Genomic DNA, 19351 nt, shown 5'->3' on the forward strand with positions numbered 1-19351 from the left:
ACCCATTATTTTATGTAACAGTTGGGTTTAGCGGTTTAGGTGTAGAACAATGTATCTCTATGAACAATAACGCCCCCGACTCAGACCTTAATCCCTGTAACACCCGTTGGTTATGCCATAAAATAAGCATGTTTCAGTAATGTGAAAACAGACACTTAAAGCTACATTTTCCATCACAGTATACATGGAGTTTTAATGTGCCTTTTATCAGCGTTATGGGGTTAGTTGGTCACGCTCTGTTTACTGTCCAGACACCCACAGGGAACAAAAAAAATCCCTTTTAACCATGACATTGTCCTGAAAACTTTTCTTTCCCCACTTGTTCTCTTATTGGAGCTGTAATTCTTAGCTAATATAGAAGTCACCTCCAGCAGTAAGATGATATTTTTTTAATAAAAAAAAATTATAACAACAGAGAAATAAAAGTCTTCTGCCACAACAGAAGCTGTGACGCTGTTTTGCGGCACAGCAGTGCAAATGCCAAAATCAGCATGCTAACCACTCACAGCGACAATGCTAACATCCTAATATTAGTATGGTACACTTGAAAACACTTGAAAAGTTTTTTTTACATGTCTTAACCTTATAATTATCCGTTTTCAAGGCTCACAGTAGGCTACATGTTTTTTATTTTCAAAAGAGATAAAGTATTAATCAACCTTCAAATCATGATTAAATCAGCTGACAGGCTAATACTGTCTGCAGTTATACAACATGTTGTTACAACAAGACAATTATCTTTAAAAAAAACACCTGAAGGGCCTCAGTAGTTCAACAGGTTAGCTTAACGTTAGCTTGTTAGCATTAACTCAAAGTCCAGCCTCCATCGAGTGGATGTTGATATTATTGAATAGAAGAAAGCTTAACCTAATGTTGTCCATTGAGAAAATTGAGTATGATAATAAGGACTTTAGATATCTCTGCTTATAGTGTGGAAGCCCATCATCATTTTTGACCTGAGTCATTGTTAGCCAAAGTGACCAACTTTAAGAACGACATTACCATCTATACAGTGACAGAGTTAGCATTGATACAAATGTTACATCATTCAAATGAAGCGGTATTTCCAAATGATTAAGGCAAACTTAAAATAAACTAGTGACGCTATTTTTACGTCACCTTAATTTAAACTTTAAGTTCAGCTACCAAACCTTTAGGTGGATGTTGATCGATATGTGAAACGTTTAACCTTCTAGTGGCCCTCAAGTCAAACACAAGGTAACCAAATTTATCTGTTTATATCCTTAGGGAGCTTCAGATATCTATGCTATTTATGGCAGCCATTTATCTGATCATTATTGAGATATTTTGGACTCGACCAAACTGGTGGACCAATTAAAACTGCAATGCTTTCCCCATGCCAGCCTCTCTGCTAGCATGGTGAAAATGGTTTAAAGTACTTCCAAAGGATAGCGGTCAATTAAAAAAACACGGATCATAATAATAATATTAAAGTAATTTGCCTGAAATCAAACGTTTGGACGTTTTTTTTTTAAACATTTTGTTTTATTGCAATAGTTTACTGGAGATACCAGTTTCTGGGTTCATTCATAACAATGAAACAACAAAAACATAAGAATACCCCCATCCCTCCCAAATGTAACGCAGTCTACATTTATAACCACATGATCTCATTGAACGCGTCCATTCAAATCCACTGTTGAAGTTTTTACAGAATTGTTTTCTTAAATTAATGTCAATTGCAAACAAACGTTTTCAGGCTTCAAAATGACCCTTTAAACAAGAAAAGCAAAGACAATGCTGAATTCGACATTATCAAAACACGACTCACTTACTTCTAAAAGTCAAAGTAGTAGGAGTGTTATCTGCAGTAAAAACGAGCCAGAAATACTCTCTTTAACTAGACAGTACTTACATTTTTTTGTACAAATTCTGATACCAACTTTAGTGGAAAAAAAACAGCAACCAGATAAATATAGATATTTTTCACATTTTTAATCTATCAGAGCGCTGATTGCAGGAGAGCTTCTTGGTGTTTGGATGTTGGCTTCCCAGAGAGATATCGTTCTTTTCCAAACAAGTCGGGATAAGACTGATTGGTAGACTTCAATGGCAGTGGGCGATTATCTGCCTGCGTCTCTGCCGGGCTCGGGATCCTGGAGAGGAAAACATACAGATAAAGTCACTGTGAGAGATTTTCATTTTCTGCTATCAGCGGTCGTAGAGCTGCCGACCTCTCTGGGGAAAGCAGGAAGGCCAAGACGACACAGGAAGACGGGGTCACTGTATTCAATGTGGAGAAATATGAGATACGTCCTCGGCTTTCTCTCCGCACTTATCTCTCTTGACCTTTTTCAGTCCTGTCTCTCTCTCCGATCTCCCTCACTGTCTGGCACATTTTTCAATTTATTTCCATCTCAACGACTCTGAGTTTGAGTCTTGCTAACACTTCTCAGACACAGCATAGGTCTTCAGGAGGTTAACAACAGTGGATGTGTGAGGAGTTATTTGCTGGTTTTAAAACAGACACTTATCTACACTATTGCCTCTTTAACAAACAAGATCATCAGCATAAAGACGATTTATTCCTATATATATATATATATATTTATGCCTGAAACCCTATCGTCAGGTAGATGTCAGACAAAGTGACGGCCTTTATTTAAATTTTTCCCCGGCAAAGATTCTCGATGAGTGTTATATTAGACTTTAAAAAGACAGCAGGAGTAGATTTCTATTTAAAAACACGACTCACATGTGCAGCAGAAAATCAGCAGTGATAAGAGGTAAAGTTTTGTCCACAGGGGGGAGCCACAATCGGCACAAACAGAAGTTCCTCCCAGGAGCTTTGCATGTCATGTAGTTTTGGATAAGATATATAATAATACATGGGAGTAATATTTGGGTGTCCACATACTGTGGTCATGCAGGGACATACAAGACACGGTCAAAGAATGCAAAATATAGTTTTAATTACTGAACTTTATACTTGTCCTCGGATCTTTCTTCAGATAACATTTGTTTATATGTTTCCCTCAAGCTGTAACTAGATCCTCCAATTGTGCATTACTTTGCATTGCACAGGAATAGACTCCATCACATAGAAAACATGCAGCTGTAGCAGCCTTTGTGGTTGTAATGTTGTCTTTTTCACAGTGTGAACACACCCTGAATCCACTCAGAAATAGCACAAACGAGAAACGTGTTTATATCTCAAAGTTGCACTCCCTCGCTGTCTCTAATTTATCTCCTACACAGCACACCCACATGCATTGGGCAGGGCGGAGCAGCCACAGCTTTTGGATGTATTGTGGTTTCTGTGTCCTGCTGAGAAAGTCACAGCACAGACTGCCCCTCAGTGCTCGCACACGTTTTCTGAAAGCACACTCTCTTGTTCTATTAAGTTTAAATATAGAAGCCTGACTCAACCTCTCCAGCCCACACACACAGGCATCAACACACACACACACACACACACACACACACACACACACACACATACACACACACACACACACACACACACATACACACACACAGCGCTTGACCCAAACAAAGACTGCACGGCACACACTGACCCCCTGTGGTGAGCTGTGACCACTGCAAGTAATTATGTGGAGTCTCAGTAAGGCAAGCCTGCAGGACCTCAGCACTTATTGGACTGTCAAAGACAAAATGACATCTTTAATATCTACTGATTTAATGTAGATAGATACTTTAGTGGAATTGTATATCCAATGCAACTTAGTTTTTGCATGGCAGCAATCCACTCCACTGCACTTTAGAAATGTGTTAATGTACTCATAAACATGCATATATTTTTTTTAGGACAGGATGTTAGATTAACTGCAGTCCAAGAGAATTCAGATTAGATTAAAAGAAGTGGGGGGAATTCATTAATTTTAGCAATGAAGTAGGTTAGAAATGAATAACTTTTCCTACTGAACCATTAAATTGCTGCAGCCAGACGAATGCATTAGTAATAATCTAATGACATACTGTATAATACATAAAAGAGACAGTGCCAAAATAGTCATCCATTATCAGGATGCGAAGGACAATGTGGAAGGTGGAGGGTTGCAGTAAATTGTAAACAAAAGGCTTTAACAGCAGCCTGTTGCTATGGTTACTCATTTTCAATACAGAATGATATCATGTAGCGAGAACGGTAAACTGTCCCTTCTGACGCAGTTTCTCTGTAGGTGACAATAGTGATAGTCAGAAAAATAATGTACACCCTGCATCCAATCAGAATCAAGTATAAACCCTGACCATGTTTAAAACACAAGAACACTTAGAGGACCTTTCTTTGCATGATTTTATTTTCAATCATTTAAGTACATTTTCCTATCTTTGCTCAGTGCAGCACTTTTGCTTGTAAGTTCACCATTAGTTCTCCTGAGCGTTTCTTATCCGCACACAGTATACAGACTTCTATTTGTAGAGTTAAATACTCATTTACTGTTTTCAGGCTCAGTGACAGGATTTGCATTTTCCACACAGACTGCGTTTGCGAACTCCTCGTTGTGTTTCCTCGCTCTAGTTTGGTTCTCATTTGAATAGTTCTCTGAATACCTTTTACCAAAAAGAGCTATGCTATTGCACATACGTATATATCCAAGTTATCAAACAGGATAACTAGAAAAGCCAAAGTTTCCTGGATGATAAGGACAATATAGAAATGATCTATTTATGGAACACACACCTGTGTAATCAGGATGTTTGGGTTTTCTTTTCTATGATGTTTTTCTTATTGAACCTCTACTGTTCAAAAGGCAAATACAACTTAGTGCTTACAAGAGACATTTGTTTTAAAGTCAAGGCAAGTACTTTTTTTAATGAACGTTCATATTGAAATTAGATTAATAACACTGTGATATATTTAAATAATGTGATAAAGAAATGACTTTATGGGCTACTTATAGTACTTACCACACATATATTACTATGACATGTTGGATCGAGGGTGTGACTTTATAGCTCTCACTGTAAAATTGTTTTATTGGTTACAATTATTTATGACCTATTTATCATGCTTTTAATACAGCCACTTGTATGTGTGTGTCTTTGTTTGCTCTTTAACACTGAATGTCCTAACAGATAAATAAAGTTATTTGAAGTCGAAGTTTGAAGTATGATGTGAAAGTGGTTATTCAAACACGAGCTGTGAAATGTTACGGTCGTTAAAGTGTAGTAAAAAAACAAACAAGTGTAAATTTGTGTATCTAATCAGCTGGCTTTTTCCCCTTCACTTTTTTACTTTCATGACATTTACAAGCCCAGTGTGTTGACTAATGATGTGTACCACTTTAACACTTTTAGTTTCAAAGATGTCAGAAGAGGAAAAATAAGTATTTAAAGCTATAAAACTCGTTGATGTTGTTTTTTTATTTAAGTGTTCAGACAAAAGCAGTCGGGCTGAAGTGTTTTCAGAGGTTTAAATATGAATGTCCACACCTACATGTTACTCCTTGGTGACCCATCGTAGTTCGCTCTTGACGTTCTGCAGCTCGGAGAGGTTAACAGCGGGCCCGGGCAGTTTCACCGCGCCCGGTAACGTCTTCTTCTCCTCTGACGTCTGTGCTGCAGCGCAGGGTGGCTGCTCTGGTGACTGAGCCTGAGAAACAATTACAAACAATCAAAATATAGAGCAGAAGCTGTTTATCATGAGGGGGGGGGGGGGGGGGGGAATGTGAAGAGAAGTCATCTTATGTGTTTTGATATCTGCTTGTCATAAAAGTTGAATTTAGTTTTCTATATTAAGATACTGCATTTTTTTGTGAGGAATTACATGTTTAATAAAAAGTACACTTACAATGTTTTATGATATTAATGTTATTAACTTACTCAAGGACGTTTTAGCAGGGGCGGCTCAAAGTGTTGGCCAGGGGTGGCCTAGGCCCGAATCTGATTGGCCACCATGGTTGCCAACCTTAAAATCCAGAACTATCATTGACTATTTGTCTTTTTCAACAGGCTGCTAGTAGTTTTCTTTGAATCAGCACATTTCCTATTTTTAGTCTTTATAGTTTAATAGTTTAATATAATTTTAACTTTGAAGAAATATCTTCTTTTTCAGTGCGTAAGAAATTAAGCTTAGAAAATGTATATGTTGCAACTCTACAGTGTTACTTTCTGAAGGAAATAGAAAAGATTAGTGGAGACATGAATCCCAGAGTGTGAACTAAAACTTTGTTCCACCCCTGAAAAAGGTATATTATGACTTCAGGCACATTTTAATCAGGAGGCTCAAGTACTGACAGATTTGTCCTGGTTTTATTTCAAAGATTTATCGCTGTCACATGATCTCATGTCGGACCATGTTGAAGGATTTTACGACAGGTGTGGCTATTCAACCTCAAAACTTTGAGCTTTCCCCCTTTAACTTAAATTTAGCTGTTGTTACTTTGACTCTTCGGGGCTATTTTGTCCCAGCTTGGTACCAGTAGAAACACAGATGTGCTTTAAATATAGGTGCTCATAAATTTCCAGTAGTATTTCATGTTTGCACACAAACCTATTAGTTTTTCACTCAGTATAGATCTACAGATACCAGCTGATACATATACTTCTCTCTCTTGTGAATGAGTGTGTCAGGGTTTTGGGTGTCTGTGTGTTTTCTCACCTCTTCTGTGTCTACTGTCTCCTCTCTCCTCTTCACAGGATGTCCCGCCCCTGGACGCAGAGCTCCCATCGGGATGTTCAAATTAGCCTGACGGATGGCAAGGAACAGCCAATGAGATATTGTCAACATTTAAACAAATTTGAGTGTGTGTGTGTGTGTGTGTGTGTGTGTGTGTGTGTGTGTGTGTGTGTGTGTGCGTGTGCGTGTGCGTGTGTGTGTGTGTGTGTGTGCGCGCTGTTTCCTCAAAACCCCTTGTTTTGGTTATGACCACTACTTCCTGGTAATCGTCATGTACCTGAAAGTACGATGTGTCTTTATGAAAATTGGGACACACACACACATTTACACACACATACAGAGCTCAGAGATCTGCCTGCTAACTTAATGTTCTTCTGCCGCCTGCCCCAACGTCCTGTCACTTGGATTTGATGTGTTTTGCATTGTACTGTACCTGTAATGTATTGTATATATGCTCATATTGTACAGCTGTACAGAGAGGGAGTGTGCTGTGTGTCACAGAGGATGCTGGTACTATTTTTTTCTCCAGAGATTAAGGGTTTTAGGATTTGAGAGGACAAGTTCTGGAAGAATCGCCTCATTTGCAGCATGTTTGTTAAAGATTCGTATTACTCTAATGTTGCTTTAGCTGGGGTTGTTTACTGTGTTATGCTTTACGTGCTGTTAGCAATCATTTTTTGACACACCAACAGGCCTAACCGAATGTTAAAGGGAAACAATCAAGCTAAACTTTAAAGGCAATCATACTTTTACCTTTTGGAAGTATGTTTAATAGCTTCCACGCAGTTAGACAAGACTAGCTCTCTCTTATCTGTCTCTAAAGTAGAGCTGCAGCCAGGATATCATTTGCTTAGGCTAAAGGCTTGTCTAATGAAATTGTAACCTTAGATTTGCAAAACACTTGCACACATGCTCTCCCACTAACACCCGTAGGATGGCTTTTTGAGTCCTACGTGAAACCTACAGTAAGATTCATGTTTTATATTCAAGCCCAGACCCAAATCTTTAGCTAAACCAAGTTTTTGTCCCAAAGCACTTGCACATGTTTCACAGCATTTACCAAGCATTGGTAATGTTAATGTTGAAGGTTAACTTTAGGCACTATCTCTTGGGTAATAGTCTTGCATTAAACCCAATAATTGTCTTATTGCACTATTCTACACGGACTTTACGGACTACAAAATAGAATAACAAACACAACACACAATGAAGAAAATGTAAAAAAAATCTTGCGAGCTTGGATATCTAAGGTTCGTTTGACACAGAAGCAGCTAGTTTGTCTCTCTAAAGTTTTAATACAAACCGTTAGGCTCCTTCAAAGCCGACTCATTGGATAGAAAAAGCCAATCAAATGTAATGCTAAGCTAAGCACATTTTCTCAACGCTTAGATGGACATTACAGTGGTATTTACTGTCAGAAAGAAAAACATATGATAGAACATGGAGACTGAGCATGTATTAAAAGTGCTTCAAAGACTTTTGACATAATTATTTTTGAGGCACACATATACGACCCGCAAAAAACTGCTCCCGACACACTTTTCAGTTGAGAGCCACTAAATTAAAGTAGGCCTATATACGTTATTTGTGCTCTCCTAAATCTTCTCCAAACAGCCTGAGCAGCCAAACATTTCTAGTAAGGACCTAAATATTTACTCATTTATCGTCTTTAAACGGGGCAAACACTATGATTCATCTCTGCTCCCCCACTTTGGGCTGAAAGTGCAAGACTAGTTGTTTATTAAAGAAGTAAATATTGGACTCTCCCTGGGAACTAAATGCTGCAGTGCACAAGCTCTTTGGGGAACCTGAACAGATATTTAATGCTTAAGTTTTGGAGTTAGAAAATGAGATGCTCTGGAAGAAGGCTGAGAAGGATCAAGTTTATCGGGTGTTTTGAGGAACACCACAAAATAATGATTTATATGGAAGTCGAATGAATCCCTCCTGAGTAAACTTGCTCAAAGTGTTTTGTAAATATGAAAGGGAATCAAGGACACGATGGAGGACCAAAAACTCGAGGGCCAGCCGGGTCTGTGGGTAAAAAGGTCTTTCAATCAGTCGCTCGATGCAGGACTTTGCCCTTATGTTAAAAAGCAGTTTCCCTGTTGTAGTGCCGGGTAGCAAGACATTAAAACAGACATTTTTATGAATTGATCAGAGAATAACTCATCACAATTCAGATATATAAAGTTCAGACAGACCTAGCCTCTTTGTGAGAATGTTTTGTTTGTAATTGTATTTGTTGGGAACATTTGTCGCCTGACAGCCATTTTGGCCGCGATCCAACACTGTTTGAAGGTTGCCTTGTATTTAATAATAGTTCGGGAATAAAACAGAGGGTGTCCATTGCTAGAGTGGATCAATAAGAGCCATCTGCCTCTCAGGCCAGAGGACGATGCTGATGCTTGGAAAAGTCAAATGCATACCACAAATAAGAGTTTATACTGACATTGTTAAAGGTGTCATTTTAATTACGTCTGACTGGCTTAAGATAGATCTACGTCTTGCTGTTAAAATCCTAAATCTGGAGTTTAGCAGCTGCTTTAAGTTAAGTAAAGTAGTTACTTGTCTGTGCTGCTGCAACTCCTGAATTTCCCCTCTGGGGATCAATAAAGTATTATCCTATCCTATCCTATCCTAATGTAAACAAACTTACTACTTTTTAAGAGAAAATATGAAGTTCAATCAGGTTTTGCCTCCAAAAATGATCAAATCTATAAAGAAAAGGTCAAACTAGCCTGCTGACATGAAGCTTTGAAGATGTTTTTGATAAAAACGTTATTATTATTTAATGTCAAATCGTGCCGCTGTTCTTGTTTGTGTTGAACTTATAAAGATGATTAAGTATTGCTGAGATGAGGACTTAAAAGAGAAACCTCATATTTGTACTGTACTGGTGTGAAAAACAATGTCCTGATGCCTATCCCATGGTTAGACATGACAATGAGCACAATGAGAAGAGAGACGGACGATGAGAAGAAAGCCTCTCTGACATGCACGCACAAAGCCATTACAACAGAAACAGTGATACAAAAAACAAGCAGTCTAACAGCAGTCTATGAAATAGTCACAAAATGTATCTATTGGTTTCAATAAATGGACACGGATTTAGCACTTTAGCATTGTTTACGGACAATATGTATTTAACCTGGAAGTATTCTCTGCTGTGGACAACCAATATATCTTTTGAAAAAAAAGATTAGGTTGTTTCTTTCAACTGAACTGAATGTGCAAAGACTTGAGATTAAACTATTATTCAAGCACATTCACAACTTCTACTAAGTATTCATTAAGTGAAATCCCCAAAACTACTTGGTTAGGTTTGGAAAAAAGATCATGGTTTTGGCTAAATTGTTCAAAATAATTGACTTTTGCACGACTTTGGGTCCAGACAGTTTCCCACCAAGAAGCTCTGAGGGCTAACTTTATTTCACATGTTGCTGGGAGTTAAACATTTAATTCCATCAGCATACAATTTCACTTTAAGAGCTTGTGGTAATTTCACCCAAATTTAAAAAAGGGAAATCCATGCCCTCATTCCTTATATTTTTATTTCGTGATGATTTCATGAAATGCTGTGACGCTGGCCTGGGTTGGATACAGACAACACCTCATTCTTCGCCTTGCTACAACTCTGCACTAACAAAGCCTTCGTACTGTATATGCACAGTCTGAACTCTGTATTTGCCTTTACCAATAAATACTTTAATGTGTAAACAAGAGTGTCTTCTGGAGACTTTATTTGAACAGGACTAAATTCAATTACTATTTTATTCAAAAGCTTTAATACAATTTTATTCTTGCAACATATCTTAAGTGTTGTCAGGTAGAAATGAATCGCATAGCAGCCACAGAATTCATACAATATGGTTTTAAAGTTGTAAAATGCAATGCAAGTTCAGTGCAGGACACCCATTCACACAAACAAAGAGTGAGAGTTTTACCTGCAGGGCCTTAACGTTGGACGAAGGTTTGGACATTATCCCCCCGGTAAGTCCACTGACCTGGAGGAAGCAGAGACCACAGGCATCAGCTGTGTGTGTATTTGTGTGTGGATGTGTGTGAGCGTTGGGGGCACTGGGACTCTGTTTCGGTGGTTTTCAAGGCCTGGGATAGCATTTCAGTTGCTAAGCGACTCTTACAGAGTGAACCAGGTACAGGAACTGCTCTCTGAATCATTCATGAGAGGGAGACAGAGAGACAGCAGGAAATGTCAAATAAAAGTCTAGCAGTGACTCAATTTCAGCAAGAGTGTGCAAAAGAGAAACCTATCGTGAAGTAAGGCAGGATAAGTGGGAATTGTGAATCTAAATGCATTTCACTTTCCTCCACTGAGCCGGAGCAGCTGTGACAGGCTCCAAATGTGTTTGATTAAAGTTTAAAGTCCCATTCTGAAACATCCACAAATTGTTCAAGTTTGAGGCGTGTTACTTAAACTTACAACTATGTTTCTAAAACTGCTCAAGAAATGTTTTCCAATGATGTTAGCAGCAATGAAATGTTATTTTAGGATTTTATATTGTTATTAAAGGAAGACACTGGAATCATTTATACGCTTCTATACGCTAGAAAACGTTAAGATTTTTAAAAGACTAACTTCCGACAATTTTTCACATCAAACATAAAAACAATGTAGGTTAGGGTTATAATTTAGCAATGTAAAGTTTTTCTTAGTGACTTAAGATTATGTGAGATAAAAAATGTTCCCTGGCAGCCTCAACCTTTTCCTCAGTCACATTGCCTGCTCACTAGCTTGCTAAATTGCCTTGCGACTGCTGGACGCGAAGCTAACAGGTAGCTAACAATTTCACGCCATGTAGCTCTTGCATAGCCGCAGTGTTCTCACAACCTTCCTACTTATCAGGTTAGCATTTAATGGATTTATGTTTCACAGCTTTAATTACATCATGATTATGACATTTATGTTCATATTTCAGGCCCCCTCAGATTTTTGTTTTTAAATGAGTCAGCAGGAAACATATAGCTAGCTAGCTAGAGAAAGTTTTCAACCAACTCCTTTAACTACTGTTAGCTTATAGGTGGCTAGAGATGATTGTTTTATTACCTGAGTTTAATGTCTATTTGTATTGTGCTCGCTAGCTTTCTCTATTCTCTGAACATATCGTTTTTTTCTTTTGCATAGATTAAAGTTGAGTGTCTAAAAACAGAAGCAGAAAGCCAAGAGGAATGCAAAGCAGTGTGATAGTCAGCTGTTCAAAAAGTCCTAATTGTCAAAATGTGTAGGTTTCTGCTGAGGTTACTCTAGACTACCTTCACCCTAACATTATAACTATCTTGCACCAATGCCAGATTAATGCCAGAATAAGCTCTTAAAAAATGACTGAATTGGTCTAAATTCAGTCATTGCTTCTCTTCCTTATCTTTTAGCTTTGCCCGTTTTATATTATTTTCGACATCCTCCCCTCCTGCTGTTTCCTGGATCGACACTGACCCAAGTGGTTTCTAATCGTAGAAGTTTCCATGGCCTATTTATCTTATCTATGAGTGGCTCAGAGCAGAGGACCAAAGAGGCGACCGCAGGCCCTCTGACTGCTGCTGCTGTATTCAATGGCAGCCCTTAGATACCGTTTCCAGGGTGCTGTTTGTGACACAAAATACAGTGAGAGCTTTGCCGTCCTTGACATGAGAGCAATGGCATAGACATCTTTAAATACACAACCAAAGACACACACACACACACACACACACACACATGCTTGTGCTTACACAAGGGGATTATGTTAGCCATGAGTAGCAGCTGCCCCCCTGACGCCACACTGCAAAGCCTGACAAGCCCTTTCACTTTTACACAAACTGTACGAGCACACACACACACACACACACACACACACACACACACACACACACACACACACACACACACACACACACACACAGAGACACACAGGCAGGCACACACATAACCTAAGGTCCAATTATTCCTCATACTTTAAATTATTCAAACATGGAAACTCTTTTAACCTGACCGTAAGAACTTGTGGAATATCAACAAGAGAGCATATTTAAAAATGTGCAGCTGCATGCAAAAGTAGCATGAAGGAACACGATTTTCTTTCTTTGTTAATACAGATTAAGATGGTGAGATTTTATTTTTAAAGCCGCTATTAAGCCATGCTAGTATCAATAGTTAGCTCTAGTGATGGTGACGTTATTGTTTGTCAGTCTATCACTGAGGAGCCAGACTGAAATTCTTTTAAGAAATTGAATGAGGAAATTGTGTTAGGATGAACTCAGTCCTTAAAGGATGAGTCCAAATTACTTTTGTGATCCTTTGCAGATGAGGTTGAAATTTTTGGTTCAGACTGAAAAATCTGGATGACTATTTGATCAACTGTTGTGAATTCATGGATGGTTTCCATCATAAACTGTACCTGCAAAACTAAGAGAACCGTGGATCACTTTCTTTGTTTTGGTGCTAAAGAAAGAAAGTCAGCAAACTTCAGTTTTATGCTGAACAGAAATAATCATTTTATCATTGATATTGTCGGCTTGTTAGCATCCTAAAGTTCAAAAAATCTAGCAATTATGATGTTAAATTTCCATAAAAGTAAAGTTCAAAAGTAACTTTAACATGATTGTTACACAAAGAAACTCTTGCCATAGACCTCCATGGTCTTCAAAAGATATTAATTAGCAGCAACGTTTAAAGATACAAAAAGGAAATACGTGTAACCTTCAAAGGAATAATTTAACATTTTGGAAACAACTTCCACCTTCTTTTTTTTGGATTATTTCTTTTTCATAGGGTTCATACCATTTTTGGATGCATGCTAAATGTGAGAAATGTGAAGCCATTGCCAGCAGGCCATTAGCTTAGCTTAGCATAAACACTGTCAGCATGGGAAACAGCTAGTATGCGTATATCCAAAAGGTCAACTAATCTGATTAACCAACACCTCTAGATCTAATATACTTAAAAACACTTTATATCCCATTTCTTGTGGATTTAATAAATCTATGTGCTGGACGTTTTATTCGGCGGGAAGTCGAGCTAAGCTGTCTTTAGCTCCGTGTTTAGGCTACAGATGTGAGAGTTGAGCCAATTTTCTTATGAACTCCTAAAAGAAAGCAAATAAGCTATTTTTTTCCATTCCAAAAGTTTAACTATAACGTTAAAGATTAACACTTTAGTAGGAACTAATAAACCTTGCCAGGGTCACATGCAGGCAGTGAGGAAAAGTTATTTTGAGACTAATCTAATATAGGCTACACTTCAAGACTACAAGATGCCGAATGAAATGACGACCAAAACCTACTTGCCATTCAAATTGAAACACCTATTCAAACGCTCTAACAAATATAAACAAAGCATATGTAACTCACCTAGGGACACAACACAAAGGTCAAATGCTTGGCTGTAAACTCTCTCGGACTTCTTTCGCTGGGTCACTTTCTGTCCATCTCTCACACTCTAGTTTCCTCTCGACTCTTCATCTCTTTCTTTACCCTTCTCGTTTCTTCTTCCCTCTGCCCTCTCTCTTTCTCTCTCACTCTCTCTGCCTCGTAAGTGGTAGAAGGATTCCTCTCATATCTGGGATTTGTTCTCACTATAAATAGAAGATGGATACGCAGAGGGGACCTGCTTTCTGTCCACACACTCACACACTCTTAGACACACATGGACACACACAGAGTGACGAACCAAAACATTGTCAAACATCGGCACCGTGCAGCTTAATCTCTGAGATTTAACCACCTTTTAAGGGTTTTCAACTGCGGAAACAGTCAAATGTTCCAGTGCTTGAAGTTACTTAACCAAACCGCTTTCAAAAAGTGGAACATCTGAGCAGGAAACACAAAACTGATCTTACGTTATGCAAAAATGTTTATCGTGCCATGTATGCTATTTTGGTTTGAGCATACATCTGAAATCAAATTCAAAGTTTTACAAGTTGAATTTTACCTGCAAGACCAAACCCCATTCAGAAAAACAAGCATTTAAGAAGGAAACACTCCAAAACGTAATGTACATGCAGTAGATAATAAGAAGTACAGTCCTTGATTTGAACATCTTTTTACTTTTGGTTCCACTGAGAGGATTATTTTTAACCTTCTAGACCAAACTCCATTCAGAAAATAAAACATATAAGCATGAAACACATAAATACCTAAACAAATGTGGTCATTGATTTAAACCTTTCCTTACAGTTTCCATGCAACATCAAGGGAAATTAATTAGCTGCAGACCGAACTTCATTCAGAAATTAGGGCATTTAAAGTAAGAATGTGCCACATTTTATACATAAATATATCAGAAATCAAGTATCCTGTGTAAATGTCTCTCTGAGTCATGACTGTCTATGAGTGAGAAGTGAGAGTCATGATGGCTGTGTTGTTGTCTTAGCCGTATTTACATCATGTTTACATGGACGGGACGGCCAGCCAGCCAGCCAGCTCATCCCCTTGCGTGAGGTACTAGAGAAAAGTCAAATAACATAGCCTACTCACTGCTTATTTGGATGTCTCATCGCTTCAGATCACGGTCATTCTCTATCACTTTACATGCAGTGTGGAGCTACAGGCTAACATAAGCATGCTAACATAAGCACGCTAACACAACAAGGCAGGCCACAGGTAATTGCAGCTCTAGCAAAGGACAATTTTGTCTGCCGCTTGTGCTTAAAGGCTTTATATGCGATTTTTTGATCCAGCAGATGTCGCCCTTGAGCACCAGCATGAAACCAAAACAACTTGCGCTGCATTGTTGTGTTAGCATGCTAATGCTAGCGATCTTTATTATGCTCGTATCTTCACACTGCATGTAAATTTACCTGAAATGAGCGTGATCTAGAAACACAGTTAAGCAGTGAGTACAGTATGTTATTCTTCTTTTCTCTAGTCCCTCAATTAAACAACTTTTATACACGAGGGGAGGAGTCAGCCGGCCGTCCGGGCGATGTAAACAAACTGAAGATAGGACTCTGAAAACTCTGAAAACATCACAGACAGTGGGACTCGGGTGTTACACCCATTGTAGACAGTCATGACTCACAGAGTTATTTTCAGAGGATATACTTGATTTATATTTAAGTGTGAAAAATCGCATATAAAGCCTTTAATGGCGCTTGATTATGGTGCATTCTAATCGATAACTCCTTTGTGCAAATGAGAGGAGAGGGGGGTTTGTGGTGTGTCGCTGGAGGAGAGTGGAGGCTTCACTTTAAGGCGGTTTGTTTTGGTTTCATATAGGTAATCAAGCGCGACATCTACTGGATTACAAAGTCGCACATTCTTCCTTTAAGCATGAAATACCAAGACACAATACTGCCTGCCTAAAAAATTATCTGATACTTATATTGACACGGCGAGTACCTCATTTGAACCTCTCCAATTTGCATTAAGTTCTAATTGTAGTAGAATTTCCATTGATGGAAATCATTTACCTGATAGACTTAACTTTAAGCAAACAGTCAAACACATTCAAAGGTTTGTTTGCAGACAAGTGTGGTTCTACATTTGGCACACCTTATTAGGATTTTTAAGATGTAGTTACAATTCAATGTTACTTCGAGAATTGAACCGCAGGACCAAAAAAAACATTTAAGAATGACACATTTAAACGACATAAATATCTGCTTCTAATCACACATGTTAATATGAATATACAATCTTCTTAAAATGGTTTTAAGATAATTAAAGTAATAGTTGTTATTGAGGGAAACATGGGACCAGGTACAGGTCTGCTTACATGCATCTTCATCAAACTCAGACACTTGAGTCCTCAAAACACTCCTGCTCATCTTTGTGACTAAAATGGCACTGCCCTATTTCTGCTCTGACACTCAAACACACACACGCTTATACACACACATAAGTGATCATGCTGGTATATCAACATTTAAACACTGATGCACATCGACAGGCCCAGAAGGGAGCTGTGATCTCCCAGAGTTAAAGGTGTGAGTGTGTGTGTGTGTGTGTGTGTGTGTGTGTGTGTGTGTGTGAATGTGTGTGCGCTCTCTTACCTCCTGACGTGCGTGGCTGCTCTGCCCGGCCTGCTCGCTCTCTGAGGTCCTCTTCAGCTACCTGACCTGTTTCCGCTCGCCCTGATTGGCTCGGAGACACACGAGACTCCTCCCTGAGCAGAATCCGAGTCATTAGGAGAGAAGCAGAATGAGTTATCCGCCTGACAGTGTGTTTTTTTGTTTCTATCTTGAGTTGTGTTTTCTCATCTGTTCATTTGACATCTCTTGAGGCGTGTGAACTCACCTTTCTCTCATGCAGCGTTTCCGCTCATCAAGTTGTCCACCTTCATTGTATCAAACCACCAGGATCCTGTAGAGTCTCTCCTGTGATACTTATCTTCTTCATGACCAAGTAGTAAAATGACCAACTCAAATGGAGGCTTGTTATGTAGTTCAGACTATGCAAATTCAACCAACATACGCACACATGCACTGGTCTCACCTGTTGGCAGGGACAGCCCAACCTTTTACAGCTTCATCACTGACTGTCTTTATTGTTTATAACCTATAAACCATGACTTTGGCATCTCTGTTTCTGAAGTTCTGTGGTTAGCTGCTTGGCTAATAACAAAATATCAAGGCAGGACTCACTGAATTAGCTGCTAAAAAAATGCTGTTGTATGGGTGAAAATGACACCACAGTAACAGGAGGTCAGAGGGCACTGGAAGAATTGGGAGAGAGAGAAATTAAGAACAGCATTAGTCCAAAAAGACTTGTGGAGCATCATATTTCAACAATCACCCAAAAAAACAACAACAATTGAACGCGCTCAACCCTTACAATGTATAAAACATGGACGTAGTCTCAGTGACATCACCAATTGGTTTCTGGAGCTCACTTTTGAAGCCTATTGATTATTTACTTATTATTTGCTTTTTGTATCTTTAATACATTTTTCCATTACATCTTGGCCTTTGGTTTAAGTTGGAAAAGCTGTATTTGGATGTTAGTGTTTTAAAAAGTCAATAAAAAAATGCAGCCACGTGATGATGAAAGTAAAAGAAATGACAAGTCGGCTGAAAGATGAGTCCTCCTGCTGACTTAATCAGAGATCAAATAATTGTTTTCGCTGCACTATAGTTAGTTCTTCTTGTTGCCAGTCAGCTGTTAGTGTTTGCTTGGCACAAAACTGGAGTTGGGGGGGTCACATGAACATGAGGGCATCGCCCTGTGCGTCTGCTCAAGCTGCTCATGTTGTCACTCCAACAACAGAGAGAAGACACAAATATTTCACTTCATTCTGAAGAATCTTTCTGACTGACTGAGGTGAGTAAAGAGATGGGAGTTAAGTTACTTGTAGCATACATAATGAGAAATGAATCCAAACATTTGTCACTGGGATACAATATACTGAGAGGATCTGTGAGACACTGAATGGTCACAACATTACTGGACTGGCATCAACACGTGAAGCTTCATCCACAAGCAGTTTTATGTTTCCTCGGTCCTGTTTATGGCTCAATGAGTCAGACCGGGAGCTGGTTTTCTTGTCGCGACTGAATCAGACCATCAACATTTATCAGTGTCCTTTTACTTTCCTGACCTTTTGGATGTATGAAACCTCATATCCAGACCCACGCTCTCATTTTTTATCAGTGCAGCTAAAAGCCAAAGCAGCTCTGGGAACCCTGATCGATTGTTTTGAGCTCCATTTAGACAAGCATAGTGCTGCCTTCAGGTTCTCTTTGTAAAGTCTGTGCAAAGAATGTATTTTTTCTTCTGGTAAATTTAAACTTTCTTGAAATAAAGTAGTCAAGTTTGGTGGATATCAACATTTCTGGTTGTAAGAGATTTGGGATCTGTGGAGCTTAATAAATGTGATGTATTTACATTTATTGGAATTAGACTTTTTTGGTTCACAGCCTGTGACTTGTCTTTCCACAGATGCATAGAGAATGATTTAGTTAACACGTTTTTGTTAAACTATTGGAATCACAAGTTGATATTTCACATTATTGAGGAAATATATGAAACAGGCTTTATGACTATTTCATGGCTTTTGTCTTTATTTAGAGAGAGGACAGTGGACAGAGTCAGAAATCGATGAGAGAGACAGTGGGGAAATGACATGCGAGAAAGGGGCCAGAGGTCGGATTTGAACCTGGGCAGCCTGCTTGGAGGACTATAGCCTCCGTACATGGGGCGTAGGCACTAACCACTTGGCTACCAGACCGCGCCTATGGTTATTGATTATGATGAAACGCTGATACTCAGATCCTTACTCACTCAAAGATATTATATATATGTGCTTATAACCTGTAGAAAATATTCAAGATAGATAGATAGATAAATAGATAGATAGATAGATAGATAGATAGATAGATAGTTAGATAGATAGATAGATAGAGAGATAGATAGAGAGATAGATAGATAGATAGATAGATAGATAGATAGACAAACATAAAGGCAGAACATGATATATGGAGAGAGCTGGACTCAAATTGGAGGGATCAGAAAATAATCTGGATTGTAATGAAGGCCCAAGATGCCAAATCTATTATCTATTAACTGAATCTAAGCTGGTGGAGTTAATGTTATATAATGTTGTATAATGTTATATAATAATGTTAATATTATAAAATAATATAATGTTATATAATGTTATAATGTAATATTATATATATATTATATATGTTTAGTTCACTTCATTTGTCTGTCTACTCGCCGTTATATTGAATAGTTTCTGCTGATAATATGTCTACACTCATGCACTTTAACTTGTGTCAATACTGTCCATTTACTACTCTGTTTTTGCAC

General features: G+C 38.5%; 1 protein-coding gene and 1 long non-coding RNA gene across 3 annotated transcripts; one reads left to right on the forward strand and one right to left on the reverse strand.

Annotated features, from left to right (window-relative positions):
- Positions 1–1484: 1484 nt before the first annotated feature.
- smpx (small muscle protein X-linked) lies at positions 1485–14152 on the reverse strand. Of its 2 annotated transcripts, none has more exons than XM_061064769.1 (5): positions 13952–14152; positions 10552–10611; positions 6587–6673; positions 5423–5578; positions 1485–2117 (listed from the first exon to the last, which is right to left on the reverse strand). In XM_061064769.1, the coding sequence occupies exons 2-4, from the start codon at positions 10585–10587 to the stop codon at positions 5426–5428; spliced, it is 276 nt and encodes a 91-aa protein (XP_060920752.1). In that variant the 5' UTR covers positions 10588–10611; positions 13952–14152; the 3' UTR covers positions 1485–2117; positions 5423–5425. The 2 variants fall into 2 exon arrangements, with proteins under 2 accessions (XP_060920752.1, XP_060920751.1); XM_061064768.1 differs by having other exon boundaries at positions 5423–5583; positions 6586–6673; positions 13952–14146.
- Positions 6734–9167, forward strand: LOC132994427 (uncharacterized). The gene is made up of 2 exons (XR_009676698.1): positions 6734–8636; positions 8719–9167. It is a non-coding gene; the product is annotated as an uncharacterized LOC132994427 (long non-coding RNA).
- Positions 14153–19351: the final 5199 nt, after the last annotated feature.

This window comes from Labrus mixtus, chromosome 19 (assembly GCF_963584025.1).
Source record: "Labrus mixtus chromosome 19, fLabMix1.1, whole genome shotgun sequence".
NCBI classification, from domain to species: domain Eukaryota; kingdom Metazoa; phylum Chordata; class Actinopteri; order Labriformes; family Labridae; genus Labrus; species Labrus mixtus.